Below are 15,758 nucleotides of genomic sequence, written 5' to 3'. Positions count from 1 at the left end.
CAGACATCAAGAGCTGGATCCTGTTGGCTGGGAGCGTGAGAAGGGAGGGAGAAGGGACCAAAGGGAAATCACAGCATGTTCCAAGCCCTGCAGCCATTCTGCCTGGTGGCAACGAGCGCTTGGCTCCTTCATTCCTGTCCTTTGGTGTCTCAGAAGAGACTGTTCCGGCTTCCGACTTCCTCTCCTCCAATCCGACTTGCTTTGTGAACCGTTCCCCAGCTGGTCTGATCTGCCCTATGGTGTCTTCTCCTAACTGTAGTTCCCTGGGACAGGTGGCACATGAAATGATGACCTGACTACCTGGGTTCTAATACCAGCCACGGTGGTCCCAGGTATCTTCTAACTTCTGGGCTCTCTGGAGAAAACTTCCTTACCTAAAGTGAGGGGATCTGCCTAGATCAGGAAAGGGGAAAAGGTGTTCTCTCACATGTCGACTCTGACCGGGAGGTGGCCTCCTGGAGAGCCAAGGGTGCAAGACTGTCCTGAGGGCCACATGTGAGGTCACCAAAGCAGAGTGATGCGATTGACTAACGGTGCCTGCCACTGTCCTGGGAGTGCGTACTGGGTGACCTAGGCCGAGGATTTGCCACCCTTGAAGGTTTTGCTCTCAGCTGTACTTCTCCCGAGTCCAGCAGGTCTAGAACTTGACGACACCTCACACGCTAACGTCTTTACCACTCAGCACTTCCCTATGTACCATTTCCCGCTTTCCTCCCACTGCCTGATGATATATCCATCTTGCTTCCCTCACGGGGCTGTGGCTTCTTGCAGGGGTGAGGGGCCCGTCTAGAATGCCTGGTGCAAAACTCAGTTCACAGCGACGACGCTCGAAAAGGGAGCAGCACGTTGATGGGCTGACTTACTGGAGGAGGCCCTGATGCTTTCGAGATGCCGATAAATGAGAGAGAGCTAGCAACTCTCTGAGACCAGAGACTCGGTTCCCTCCAGCTGCTGAGACACTAGGATTTGGCTCCCACTTGGGGAAAGGAGGAGGGGGGACACACTGCCTCGTGCTCCCCTAGTCAGTAGCCTCAGCGGAGCCACAGAACAGTGAGCAGGCAGAAGGACCGGCCTGATTTATCTGGGAAGAGGCCCACCCCCTACCCTCGCCAGGCTCTGAGAATGATCCCCAGGCGGTGCTTCCTTGTAGCCTTCCTCTCTGTGCCAGGGCAGTGCTGTTCCACTGGGAAACCGCCACTCTTTTTCCTGTCCTTCCACTTTGTATCTATGTGGAGGCCAGAGATTAGAACAAACACGGCCATGGCCTAAAACCCATCCAGCCGGGTCCCTCAAAGCTAATTCCACCGTTCAGTATTTGCTTTGTACTAACTGAATTCTCCATTTCAATTGACTGTTGTAATCAGGGGAAGTGCAAGGATACATAGGAAATGCATTTCTATGTATTTACATGCAGGGACAATATTAATGCACTAATGATATTAGCCACAAACACAGACATTTCGAATAGAACATACTCCCAAATCCTACTGAGACATTGTAGCTCAGGCCTTCAGGCAGCAGACGGAAGGAAAGAAACAATTGTTATTGCACAATAGCCATTGGAACCGAGACCAAACATCACCAGAAATAGAAAATTCTCGGCATTGGTTGTTATTCAACTTCCAGCTTTTTACATAAGTTGTAGAAATAAAACATTGTGAAATTTCACAAAGTCATTTGGAGAGGGGGGGGAAAAAAATCAAAACTCCAGTACATGCCCAGAAATAGCAATCTGACTGCACAAATACACGATAAGTTTGCCCGACTGTGTTGAAATTCAATGCAATAAAAAAAAGGCCTTCAAAGAAGATAAGGTTTTAACCGCATCAAAAGGCTCTTGTGCAAAATGGATCATTCAAATCCCCAGGACGGCACTCGCCACTAATTAGCTCTGTTAGGTCTTCTGACATCGAGTTCAAGGAATCGCTGCTAAAAATTCCAATTTATGAAACACTCTTCCAGGCAACCTAAGGCACCTATTCAGATTTACATTAAGGAACATGTTGTTGTTCACATCCCTGTGGCAATTTTCATTCCCCGTACGTTACAGGGAAGCGACTGATACAGATCAAGGGTACAGACGCTTGTGCAGAAAAGTTAAGTAGCAAATACACGTACAATGTTGCTTCGAGGGGCAGAGCAGGTGATGGAAAATGGTCAAGTACAAGTTTCTGGAGCGTGTAAGGAAAAGGGGGGGATGGTCTCATGAAAGGGGTATTTCACCAAGACAAACAATAAATACAGCTAATGAAAGTGAAACATCAGAGTTTCCTCATACCGGGTACAACCGTGAGAAAAAAAGATCTCCACGGGAAATTTTTATTTTCAAGCTACATTAAAAATGGGGTGGGCAAAGAGAGGAAGGGGAGGTTGCCAAGTGCATTTGGGTTAGAACATTTGTTTTTTCTTATTTTCATTTTTAGGATTATGATGAAACGGAATAAATATTTGTATATTCTTATTCATTTGTAGGGGTGATGATTAAATTGAACAAGTCTTTATAAGACACTTATGGGTAACAAAAGTGAGGCAATTTGCTATATTCACAAAGCTGGGTTTTTTTAAACATACACATATACAGGCACACACAATGACAATTTCAGAATTCAAGTTAGCAAAACTTCATAATTACGTAGACAAGAACCTGCATATTTATTGTACTTCACTGATTTCCCTCCAAAATGATGGTTTCTAAGTTTAAAGCACTTGTAGATTTCCCAGCAATTATCTTCAAATAAAAGCGCACTGAAAAGGTAGAATCTTCTTTGCAAATCATGAGCGCGCTTCATTTTTTTAAAAAAAAAGAAAACAAATTTTATGAAGTTCTGCTTACCGGGGAGGCTCCACAAACCAGAAACTTCCAGAGTTCTTAATTTTTTCTCCAGTTCTGCCACCCGATTCCCTAGGATTCTGGAAAAGGGGAGAACATGGCAGCAGACAGATTAATGAGCATGTCGTCAGCTCCCCAGGCTGTGTGAACAGGCCACTTGGGAAACCCACTAGTGCACTAACAGAAAATGTTTTGAGACTAATGTACTAAAAATGGAGAATATATACACACACATACACACTCTATTAAAAATACATATAAAAATAAAGTGAATGATTTTTTAAAATACTCAAGTGTTGCCGTTGAAGTGACTCCTCTCCCAAAGAGGTAGTTCCTCTGAGAAGCTAAACAATTATTCCACCATTGCCCAAATGTCTCACAGAATTTCTACTTAGGAATTACTCATTGCTAAAAATGGCTATGAATTTGGAATACCCGTAGTAGTGTCACACCTTGGCTCTTTGAAGGTAGATCTGAGTTTTGGAAACTATCAAGTCTAACAAATACCATGGGTGAACATACTTGGTAATGTCGCTTTGAGTCAATAAAATAATAGTATCTGCCTTCTTAGACCTAACCTATGTCGGACCAATGTCCAATTCTTGCTTGATATCTAGCATAATGCCTGGTAGATATTCAAAATGTACTTGGTTAAAGAAATGTTTTCCTTTTCTTGTGGCTTGTAATTATCGATGGAGAGAATTTAAAAAATAGACATTTCTAAAGAACTCTCAGTAATTGCAGGATGACCAGAATAATGATATTGCCTTCCAAGGTGACCATTCCGCCTCATTGCTATGTAAGTTCTGAAATGTGTATTTGAAAAGACAACACTGTTTACCTGGAAGTCAAACTTAGCCTGTACACATGAAAAGACATCAATGTGGGCACGTATTTCCCCTCCTTTGCTCCACACAAAATTAAGTATAGTGGGAAATGACCTGATAGTCACCTAAAGCTTCAATCACTCTCATTGGCCTGAAAATAGAAAAATCAGCCTTTATATTATTTGGGGAATTTTCTTGCATTGCTGTGCTAAAATGATGCAGAAATAGTCTTAATAGCAAAGTTTCAATTCCTTTCAACAGGAGAAATCCGAACACCAGGATTGCTCTCCCGGCTCTCTTTATATTCCTGAGATAGCTTCACATGCCCACATAGATACAAACATGAATATGTATCCATCTGCACATACGTATATGGCTTTGAATTCATCCCATTTTATCTGAATTGACTTACAGCATCTTAATTAATATTCCCTGTGCGTTCACAAAAAACTCTTTGACATGACTATTGTGGTTTCCTTCATCTAGGGACTGAGAGCTTTTCTTTGCCTCTCTTTTCCTTAAGTCTTCAATTCTGCAAAGTCTTTATCAATTACTTTCCATTTTCACTCCAATTGTTGGGTCTATCTCCTTTCCTGACTCTGACCCCTCAATAAGCACCATTCTTCATAATCTCACTTTCAATATTTTGCTCAGACCTTCTGATCCTAGCTCCCTTTTCAGCAGCTGATGGGTTTGAGATGTAATCACAGCCACGTTCAGGTTGACGCCTGTTTCTTAACGAGATCAGATCATTCGTGTGTGGCTGCCTCTTGGAAACAAAAGATAAGGCTTAACTCTTCTGTGGACACTGACGGATGCGTCAGATGACATTGGAAGGCGTGGTGGAGAGACATTTGGCTGTATTTCTTCTGATGTTCCCAGATAATAGCCATGTCTCCCAGAAATGGAGTGAGGTGAATTTGCTGGTGTTCCCAACAATCTACTTCCAGAGGACCTGTCTGATTTTGTAAGTGGTGACTATTTTCTTCTTTGGCCTGACCCAGGCATTTGATGCAGGGCTACAGGCAGTAAAATGGACCCAGCAGAAGTTGTGTTAGTAGTAATAGTACCAATAACAATAGCAACTACGCTACTGTTAACACAAACAGCAAAACTAATCTTTCCCAAGCCCTGGATATGAATCGAGGTCCACGCTGAACACCTACCAGACTGGGATTATCTCATCAGACCTGACCAAACCCTGCAGTGCACATTGTGTTTTTACCCTTCTTTTACACATGTGAACCTTAAGGAACAAAGAGGTTAAGCAACTTGCCCGAGGACACAGAGTGCACTCAGAGGTCTGTCCTCTCCCAACACCCAGTGCTCTTACCCACCATAGTCTACTCTTCCCATTAGGAACTAGAGGCACGGAAGTTAGTTAACTTGACCAAAACCACAAGCAGGACTCAGCTGGTGATGAGTCTGGATTTGAACCTGTCAACCCAGGATCCTTGGCACCAATTCAAAAGCCAACAGGAGCCCAGTTGGCGTGGCTCAGTGGTTGAGCGTCAACCTATGATCCAGATCGAGGTTCCATTCCCCGTCAGGGCACATGCCTGGGTTGTGGGCTTGATTTCCAGCAGGGGGCATGCAGGAGGCAGCCAATCAATGACTCTCATCATTGATGTTTCTCTCTCCCGCTCCCACCATCTCTCTGAAATCAATTTAAAAAATCATATTAAAAAAAAAAAAGCCAACAGGAATCCCCAACTTGGGGTGCGGTGAAGAAGGAAACTTTACTTAGCACAAGCAGTTAAACAGTGTTACAGCACAGCTGAGAAAACTGTGAGGCTGTGTGAGGACGTGAGGCCGCCCCATGTGCAGGGCCCTGCTCAGCCAGGTAGTCCTCAGTGAAGTGAGCTTTCTAAGCCACAAGGGAGCTGACTTATATAGACAGAAGTCCCCGCCCCTGGTCCCTGATTGGACTATTCCCAGGCATAGTGGGTGCCAAATCCTCAGTTTGATTGGTCCAAAGGCACTGTCCTGATTGGCCAGAATAGAGCTGCTCTGATTGGTCAGAGCTGTGCAGCTCTGATTAGATGGGGAACGCCTCAGTCCTATTGGTTGAAACGAGACTCCAGGAGCTCCTTTCAAGGGCTGCCTCAGGTGGCAGAGACACAGTGCAGGCAGGCAGGCCCTTCAGAGCCGAGGCAGGCAGGCTTTTTCATAGCAGAGGCTTCTCCAACTGTAGCTTGCCTGGGAGGCCCCTGTGCAGAAATGGCTACTAGGCGCTTTTGATTTTTTTTTTTGATCTTTAAAGTTTTTAAAAATTTGAGCCCAGTTAGCCACCAGGAGCTCTTCTTACTTCTCAGGGTTCACAAACCTAGGCCTCTGTTTGCCTCCGAAGTACATACTGTTAACCAATACCCAGTAATGACAATGTGAAACAGACTTCCTCATGTCTGGAGCAAATTCTCGTTAAAAACCATTTATATTGAAATATGGATGTAACCACAGCTGACTTGCCAAATATAACCCAAGATGCTTCCAGTGACAAAGAGGGACCTCCTGATTGGCTTGACACTGAAAGACTATGGCAGGTGGTCCACCAAACGTGGCGTGACGAAGCCCAGTTGAGAGAAGAGGGCTATTTGAGTGTTAATAGCTGGCTGTATTTATAGATAGAGATGGTGGGTGGAGGAACAAGGTCCATTCAGTTCAGTTTGACCAAGTTAACAATTACTAGGGCTGTAGGGGATAATGAAGAGAAGCAGATCCTGTCCCTGTATTTGAGGGACTAAAAAGCCTGGTGGGAGACAGACACACAGGTGCACATACAGACACAGCGCCAGTGGAAGGTTTTAATGACAGCTGTTATTTATCAACCAGATATTACTCTAAGCACTGCACAGCTATTATCTCCTTTAATCCCTGGCCCCATCCTAATTTTGTAGGTGAGGGAACTGAGACCCAGGGAGGTCAACTAATATGCCTAGGGTGACATAACTGGCGACGTCAGGGGCCAGAATCAAAACCTGGGCCTTGAAATACACTAGTCCTTCAGTAGAACTGTGGATCCGAAGCGAAGGGTAAATGAAAGATGAATCCAGAGAGGCTGTAGGGACCCAGATTTAATTATCTTGTTGCCATATTGACAATATTAAGAATTATACATTGGGGATATACTGAAGGGTGTTAAGCATAGAAGCAGCATAATTAAGTTTAGGAAAAGTATTCTTGATGCAAAGTTGAGAAGGGACTGGAAGAAACCAGTTAGAAGGTCATCGTCCAAGTTGGTGATGATAAGGCCCCAAACAAGCCAGTGGGGATGTAGGAAAGTCAAAGGAATGGGGAAGCAACCAGGAGGTAGGTGAGGAATGGGAGGTGTCTACAGGATATCCATCTGGACATACGGGAGAAAGGAAAGATCTGGGAGTGCAGAGATGGGGAGTGGATCTGTTCACCAACCACATGGAAGAAGTCAGAAGAACAGGGGACTAGACTACCTCCTGTGCAAGGCAAGAAAGGACCAGAGAAGCATATCTGGAGATAGAGGAGGAGAGCCAGGGCAATGTGGGGCCTTGGAAGCCAAGGGAAGAGAGAGTGCCAGGTAGTACGGTGTGGTGAGTATTGTCTTATTCGAAGTGGTCATTCTTCTAGATGAAAGTTTAGAAGAGGCCACTTAGAAGATGTGCCCCCCCCCCTAAAAAGAAGATGTGCCCAACCCTGGAGAGAGATGTTTCAGTGGAGGCAATGAAATCCAGAATCCAAGTGACAGGGGTGAGACAAAAGCAGACTATGAGAAAGTTGAGGCGGTGAATATAGATGACTCTCCAGGTAGTTTAGCAGTGAGTGAATAAAAGGAGATAGCTAGGGAAGTAGCTTGAGGTACACACCGGCTTGAGAGAGGATTTTTATTTTTGTAGGATAAGGGAGATTTTAAACAAAATTTTTGTTTAACTACAGTTTGTATTAAGATACGGGAGATTTCAGCATATGTCCACCTAATAGTCTAGGAAAATCCTCAAGATATCAGGCCTCTGGATGAATTTTCAGTAGCAGTTTCTGATAATAACCACATCAAAGGGGATCTATAAAGACAGAGCTAACTCAAGAGCTGGCCACCACTGTGCCTCTGTCCTGGCTTTCTGGACAACACAGGGAGCAGAAAACTCTGAGTGAGGGTTTGGGGAGAGTCAAGGCTTGAAGAAGAAGCAGGTAACTGTGGCTCTACACAGACCTGGAGAGAGTCCTGCCCCCACCTCCACCCAGGTGGCCTTCTTATGAATCTCTGCTCTGATCCATGACCGCTCGTGCTGCTACCAAGATCTTTAACTTCCAAACTATTTACCCTTGGCCTGGGAAGAGCAGTAAACAGTTTTAGGCACAGCAGGAAGGGTAGTGAAAGGCCAGTATATCTTCATAAATTCACCGCCACCACCACCACCACCACCCCCCCCACACTGCCAAAGCGATGGTTTGTTGAGAAGGACCAGAGAACTAAATGTGGTGCTCAATGAAACAGTACTTTAACATCTGCCCCTTCTATTAATGCTTTGCCATCTGTTTATAAGGCAAGTGAGCCTCATCTCTTCTTTAGGAATAATCAAACAACTGCCAATTCTTTGGCAACAAATACCTCAAGCAAAATGCCTACTAAATGAACATCCTCTCAAAATGTAAAGTCCTTGGTTTAGTCATCAACTTTTCAAGACAGCTCCCATTGACCTTCTCAAGGGGTGGGTGGTTAACAGTCAGTGGAAAACACACTTCCGGAACAAAATATCTTTATTCCTACTTACGATGCTCCACCAAAACAAAGCTATCTTATTATTTTAGTTATAAAATTCTAAATCATGGGGACAACAGCAAGTAGATGAAATTCACATTCTATTCTTAGCCCCCACTCCATTTGTTGTTTTAGTTTTTTACATGCTCCCAAATAAAACACTTATTGAAAGTATGAAACTTAAGACCCTCTAAGTATTAAAAATGGCACATTAGGTACTTTATGTACTGATACGAAGCAATCTTCAAGATCTATTGTTATGGGCAAAGTGCAGAGCAGTGAAAACTTTTTAAAAATGTATACTAGCTACTATTTGTAAAAAAAAAATCTATATTAATATACATTAGTATTTGTGTGTGTCTATATAAATGTATTATGCATTTGCTTATATGTGCATGCTTGGGAAGGATCCATAAGAAATGAGGAATGGTGGTTTCCTACAGGAAGAGGAATCGGGTGGCTAAGAGACAGCCGTAGTTTGGAGATACAATAAGTCCTAACTTAACATCCTCAATTGGTTCTTCGACTTTAAGCAAAATGATACATAACAAAACCAATTTTACCAGAGGCTGATTGATATAAACAAGAGTTAAGTTCCTACATGACACATCAACACATTATAACAAAACCACGTTGAATGAACCAACGTTATTCAAGGACCTGCTGTATACCATTGTTTAATCTTTTATATGTGAACCACAAGATGGTTCAAAATTATTAAATAGTTAAAAATGAAAAGGTGCATTAAAGCAAAAATAAACCTGTCAAAATGAAAATGTCAGTCTTTCTCAAAAGAGGTGAAAGCCCATGGAACTTGGGAATGCATGTGGCTGCAGCAGGAAATGTTAGGGACACATTAGGAAATCCACCTGTCAGAGAGGCGGGAGTGTCAGGTCAACAGCAACGTGGATCACTGCAGGGGTTCTGCCTGCAAAAAGAAACCTCATGCCTGTTCTGGGGAGATTCCCATTCCTTCTCCCTCCCCTTGGAAGCATTTACATTTCAGCCTCTGGCTGTTTCATTCTTTGGTTAAGATTTCTTTTAAAAGAATTTTTGAAACTTCTGTCAATAAATTACCCTTGTCATTCCTTGGAGATTGCCCAGACTCCCTCCACTGCTCCCTGCCTTCTTTTATATATATCTTAATCTCCTGCTCGATCTTCCCTTCACTTCTATCTCCTCTTCTTTCTATTTTGTTTTTACAATACTCTCAATCATTTTCCAGGGCCCAATTCCCTGATCCCTCCCCTTCTTGCTGGAAGCCCAGCCTTTCGTTGCCCGCTCACTTCTTCCATACTTTCATTTTGGTTCTGGGTGAAGGTCCTATAAGCAGGACCTGCCACATGATTGGCAGGGCCCAATGCAAAATGAAAATTGCTGAAAAATAATTAAGAATTTTAACACAGAGACAGGAACATTAGACCAAGTGCAGGGCCGTCCTGAGCACAGGGTGCTGACCTACGAGCCAGCCGTTTGCAGCGTTTACTGCTTTAATTTATTGTTTACTCACCACTCTCTAAACAATTTCAATCTGGCTCTGTCACCTCTAATGACTACTTCAACGTGCTTGATTTTGCCCAACAGTCAATATATTCATAACCAAATAAGACATTGTTTTAATTGTTGTTCCTTTTCACCATCTTTTTTGCTGATCCTGAAGAGCGACATGAGACTCACTTGCAGGCCCAGCTGCCTTTGAGTGGATGCTTGGCTGTTTCTGCCATTCAGAGCCCCTCAAAGTCATGCTGTAGGTTAAAATGACAGGAGGTGCCTGCCCTAAAGGAGACCTGGAGGACAGGTAGGCTGAGTTACCCGGGCAAATGTACTATAAAAATCACCATTTAATATGCATTACTCAGGGAGTCGTTCAGGGTAAGCATTCAATAAGCAGAGACCAGTATTATTGGCTTGCTTGACCTCAGCTGAGAGCCAAGGTGCTGTCATAATGCAGGAGCACAGCTCTAGTTTAAGGAGTTTCCTTCCAGATTTGAGGGTTCCCACCCGCTGCCCTTTAGGCATGGGCCATCGTCCACATCTTTCCTGCTGACCCCCTGCCCAAAGGTCCAGCCACCTACTTGTTGGTCTGCCTCTGGTGCTGGATGACCATGTTTTTCTCGTGGATGGTCTCCAACAAGGCCGTTGCCAGGGATTTCAGATCAGAAATGGACTGCGGAGTAGCTGGCAGGCTGCATCCGTGATCCTCAGATAGCAGGTCCTGAACTAGGGGGGATAGACCATTGACAAGTCAGTCTTAAACGCACCTGGAGCCCGGGGATGCAAACCCGTGTCAGCCCTTCCTGGACAATGAGGGGGACCAGCTTCTAAATGCTGCTGCGTTGCTCGGAAGAGTCCACTTCGAGGGTCAAAAGTACAACACAATTAAACTCGGTGTGCGGGTTAAACAGGAAGGAGGAAGCGCTCGTGGACTTTTATCAACAGTTTTTAAAAGGGTAACAACCTGTTGCATTCATCCAGTATTTCCACTTTCAAAGAAACTTTCATACGGACTACTCATTTGAGACTTAAAATGAACAACAACGAAAATCCACCCGGAAAGTAGCATTTATCCTCAATTCACGGACAGGGAAGCAAGATGCAGCTGGATTAAAAACATTGGCTGGCGGTCACGTGGCCACGCTGATGACAGTGACTCTAATCCTTTACATCAGGGTTTCCCAGCGCGGTGCCTTTAGTGGGTAGCAAGACAATTTAGGAGATTGTTTAAACTACAAAATGTGTTTTGTATATGCACATTTTAGAAAGGGTAAACTAAGGGATTACACAAAGTGGGCCAGTCGAGCGTGTTCAACCCGAGGCTTACATTTTCTGTCGAGTACTCCCACTGGACAGAAAAAAGGAAACAGTATAAAATCACTACATGCCTATAGGTAGATATACAAATTCAGACAGTTTTCTTCAACAATGGGAAAAAGCTCTGCTTTTTTCACTTAACCTGATGCTGCATCCTGAGTATCTCCAAAAGCAAAATGTAACAGCTGCTTAGTAGTTCATGTAGAGATAAATAATGATAATAAATATGTTGTTTCCAATGGTTTTTATTACAACTAATGGGGGAAGAGCTTTCTTGCAGCAAAATGTTTGCATGGGTCTGAAGTTATCCGTTAAAGGCATTTCATAATAGGGTGCCAAATGGTTATCTAGGAAGGTTGCCCAGATTTACTGCTCGGCGGTGGTGTTTGAGCGTGACTGGCTTTCCCCACAGCAGTGATAAAGCTGGGTCTCAGCTTTCAAAGATGCTATGCTGTCAAGAGTGTCCGAAGCTAAACATAGACGGGCTACTTCCCATTTCTAGAGATTATTGTAGTTTTCTTTTTAAAAAACAATTCTAGTGTGTCCTTTCCTAGTGGAATAAAGAAAAGAAGCTGCCCGGAAAGGGGCTGTGGCTGTTAGGTAAGCCGAGATGCAGCCTTTTTTTAAGCCACGCGTGCTCTGATTAAGGCTGCCATCTGATTGTTGCTGTCTGCACTGCCAACAGCCGGAAAGTGGGCCAGTCGAGCATGTTCAACCGGAGGCTTGCGTTTAAAACTGAATTCCCAAATAGCAAGTATCAGAAGCAACCTCTCTGCTGTTGACTCCCCTGGACTGTTCCTGGAAGATCACTATTTTTCATTGGAATCGACAAGAAGGAGAAACAAAATTGCAATCAATAAAAGCTTCTTTGAAAAAGGCACATGTTCCATAATAAAATGATTTCAGCAGCTGGGAGACTTCTATTCAAACAGGCCAGGAAAAAGGGAAATTCAATGAGGTTGAAACATGTACTCGGAGATGCTAAGCTGGTGATCAGAGAAGGGACCACATTCTTGAAAGAAGAGCACAGTGCAGGGGAAGGGACACAAATAAGGGCTAGTTATTAGGAAAATCTCTAAGGCAGAGGGGTTTTTTGGGTCTGTTTATTTGTTTTGTTTTAAATACATTTTTATTGATTTTTAGAGAGAGGAAGGGAGAGGGAGAAAGAGAAACATCAATGAGAGAGAAACATAAATGGGCTGCCTCATGCACACCCCCTACTGGGGATGGAGCCAGAAACCCAGGTGTGTGCCGTGACTGGGAATCGAACCTGTGACCTCTTGGTGCACAGCGTGATGCTCAACCAACTGAGCCACACCGGCCAAGGCTAAGGCAGAGGTTCTTAAAGCAGGGCCCCCAAACCAGCATCAGCATTACCTGGGAACTTCTCAGAAATGCCGATTCTCAGGGTCTATCCCAAACCTACTAAAACAGAAACTTGGGGGGGGGGGGGGGTCCAGTAATCTGTGTTCTGATGAGCCCTCCTGGGAATTCTGATGCAGGCGGCAGTTTCTAAGGATCAGTTCGGTTCCCAAGACACAAGACGAGATGCGACTGACAGCTCTAGCGGTCTGTGATCCTAAGTGGTCCACCCGGAGAGTGAGGAGCCCTACCTTGCTTTGCAGAGAGAACTCCCGTCAGAGCACTGCTGCTGGATTTACCCTGGCCTTTTGTGTTTTTCCGTCTCTCAAGAGCATTCTAAAGCAGCATTGGGAGAAAAATGAAAACCTCTGTCAGAAGAGCCAATAATGGGAAAATACCCAGTTACGGTTAGACGCATCCTCCCAATTCAGCACAGCAGAACCCGCGGCAAACTCCAAATGCCGGCCCACCTGTTTAAGTTCTGAGTCCCTGCCAAAGGGTTCAGATCTTTATGGACCCGATAAAGAGGTTTTTAAAGAGTTGGTGCCTGGCAGAATGACAGCATTTACCCTCTCCCAAACATAAAAGGCACTCAATGAACGTTGGTTAAATTATCAGATCTCAGTCACTGATTAAGAGAACCTCTTTGAGTAGACATGAGATGGAGAACAGGCTAGCTTTCATGTGCCAAGGCCCAGAAGTCATTAGTGGCATTTGGAAGGAATCTGTGGCTGGACTGGGAAAAAAAGCCACAATCAATCAGCGATACCTGCCATGAACACAAGAAAGGGAAATACCTATGTGGCATGGCACCTAAATGTCATTCCTAGAAGGGACTCTTACATTAAAATTGAAACGCTATAGAGCCGGTGCTTGGCACATAGAAGAACTGAATAAATGTTCTTAAATGAATGCATACTGACATATTTTTAAATTATGTATTAATTATACATCTTTAAAAGCTGCAATCTTTTTTGCCTGCGTGGGTGTATATATAGACTGGTATAAACTAAAGTGTGACCCCCACACACCAGAAAGAGGGAACAGCATGGAGAGTTCTGAGAAAAAGCCCACGTCGAGAGCCAGGAAAATGAGAAGGGTCTCTCTCTCTCTCCCAAGCACCTAGACTGCCATAAAACTTCACCCTCAGAAGGAGAAATCAATCTATTTTCAAAGCAGAGAAACTCAGGAGATTTCTCTAATGATAACACTTACAAGTAACATCTGCAGAAATAGATATTATCAAACTAATGGAGCTGGAATGAGACAGAGTAACAGCGGGGAAAATTTAGACATTCTGTCCTTTCAGGGTGACGTGAACATGATGGTCTGGATGGTGATTTTTCCTAATCTTTGTTTTTTATTGGCTCAGAAACCATTTTCTTATGGATGATTATGAGACAAATAGCATCTGATGACAGAACATTGTCTAGCAAAGCCCATGTCGTAAGGACCCAGGCTGCAAAGGGGCCGCGTCCGGATTCTGGGGTCTCCGTGCACCCTGTCCTGATAACAGCAACACCAGAAGCTCTCCCCAAAGCTGTTTTGCTGTTTCGGGTTTAATTCTCATGGGCTACCTCAGTCCAAGCTCCTTTGGGCCTCTCCCTGGGAGGGCAGGCAGGCACTAACATATCTTTGGCACATAAAAGAAAATTAAACAGGATGGCATCTAGACGTACAATAGCCATGGCTCTGCTACCTTGTATTTGGCAATGTTAGACTTCAAGAGGTTGACCTCTTCATGAAGTTGCTTCAATCTCTCTTGAAGGTACCTGGAAAAAAACACAAAACAACTAGATAGTGTTTGGGGGCAAAATAAAAAACATACACTCAGATAGGAGGGGAGAAAAGAAAAGCACATGCCTGAAGAGCCATCTTTTACATATAATGCCTTCTCCCCACCGAAGGGAGGGGAAGGAAAGAGCTTCTGTGTGACCTCTGCTTAAGTGGATGCGATCAAGGTCAAATATGCCCAAATCACAGAAACCCCACTTCAGAAGAGCCCTGTGCAGAGATCCCCTAAGGGATAGCCACACGGTTTTCACATAATTCTCATTAAGATGATTCCACTGGGAGGGGAGGCGGGAAGAGGCGACGCCAGACATAACATTGAGCTAGACACATACACACACTGAAATTCGCCTCGGGGAGCAGAAGCAGCTCCGGGAATTTCTCAATTTATTTCCTTATTCTTTCCTCTCTCCTTGACAGCAGTCACAAGCAGCTTTCACTGGTTCCCTGCGCTCGCCCAACTGGGGGCAGAGAGAAAGGGGCACACGTGGGCGTGTAGGTGTGCGGTGCTTCTTTTCTGATGTTTACGACTAATCATCTGTGACACGAATACCATTGTTTGGGGGTTGTGACTTTCCTTTCACTGTGAGGCAATTTTCTCAAATGTGAACAGGGCTGCAAATAGATCCCGGCCTGCGGGCCGGTGGGGAGCCGGCATCCTACCCGCCTGCAGGCCCGGGCCCGGCCACCTGCCTGTTCTCCATACACAGGGCGTCCACGTCGATGATGCGGTTCTCGTGGCCGCCCAGGATGTGGTTCAGCTCCTGGTTGAGCCTCTCCACTTTGTCCTGGTAGGAGGACCGCTCTTCTTTCACATCCTGAAGCTCATCCACAGACGCCTGCAGGTCATGCTCCAGGGACTCAATCTGAAACCAGAGGAAGCGCCCTTACTCAAGATGTTCTTCAGACAGCAACCGGCTTTCCGGCCAGAGATGGAGCCTTTTGCGTGGCTGACTGACTTTTAGAGAGCTTATTAATACCAGCGCATGCTATAAAATCGTAAGAGCCACTCACTGGAATACAATTAAAGCTAAAAGGAAGGAGGTGACGTCCTGCCAGACACTCTATCTGAGGCAGGAGGGGTGCACCAGTTTGGAAAACAACTGATCCCTTACCAAGGGCGGCGTGCCCTAAAATCAGAGGCTCCGAGAGGGCAAACCTGACGCTGGCAACAGCAGCCAGTGTCTAACAAACACGCTTTTTCAACCCACTCTAGACCCAGAAATCTTGTTCTGCTCTTCAAAACCAATTAGCAAGAGGAGGAAAGCAAAGTCTAGGCTCTCTTAGCTGTTCCCTAACTAGGACTCTATCCATTGAGATTTTGCCTAAAAAACACTGCTCAGCATTTGAGCGGAAACTTGCAAATTAAGGCCAGTTTGTCACGTTTTGTTCTCTCCTTGTCTAT

The 15,758-nt window shown here is 44.6% G+C and overlaps 1 protein-coding gene across 1 annotated transcript in view; it reads right to left on the bottom strand.

Annotated features, from left to right (window-relative positions):
- The window catches only part of CCDC149 (coiled-coil domain containing 149), an 86,302-nt gene that overhangs the window by 16,587 nt on the left and 53,957 nt on the right, over positions 1-15,758 (bottom strand). Inside the window, exons 6-10 of the mRNA XM_087827990.1 lie at positions 15,047-15,219; positions 14,262-14,334; positions 12,814-12,898; positions 10,465-10,609; positions 2,834-2,910 (exon numbers count right to left, since the gene is read on the bottom strand). Of these exons, the coding sequence (XP_087684116.1) occupies positions 2,834-2,910; positions 10,465-10,609; positions 12,814-12,898; positions 14,262-14,334; positions 15,047-15,219 (553 nt within the window). The remainder of the gene's footprint in view (positions 1-2,833; positions 2,911-10,464; positions 10,610-12,813; positions 12,899-14,261; positions 14,335-15,046; positions 15,220-15,758) is intronic.

Source organism: Miniopterus natalensis, chromosome 1 (genome assembly GCF_054644295.1).
Source record: "Miniopterus natalensis isolate mMinNat1 chromosome 1, mMinNat1.hap1, whole genome shotgun sequence".
Classification (NCBI taxonomy): domain Eukaryota; kingdom Metazoa; phylum Chordata; class Mammalia; order Chiroptera; family Miniopteridae; genus Miniopterus; species Miniopterus natalensis.
This window is presented reverse-complemented; position numbering and strand designations above follow the sequence as displayed.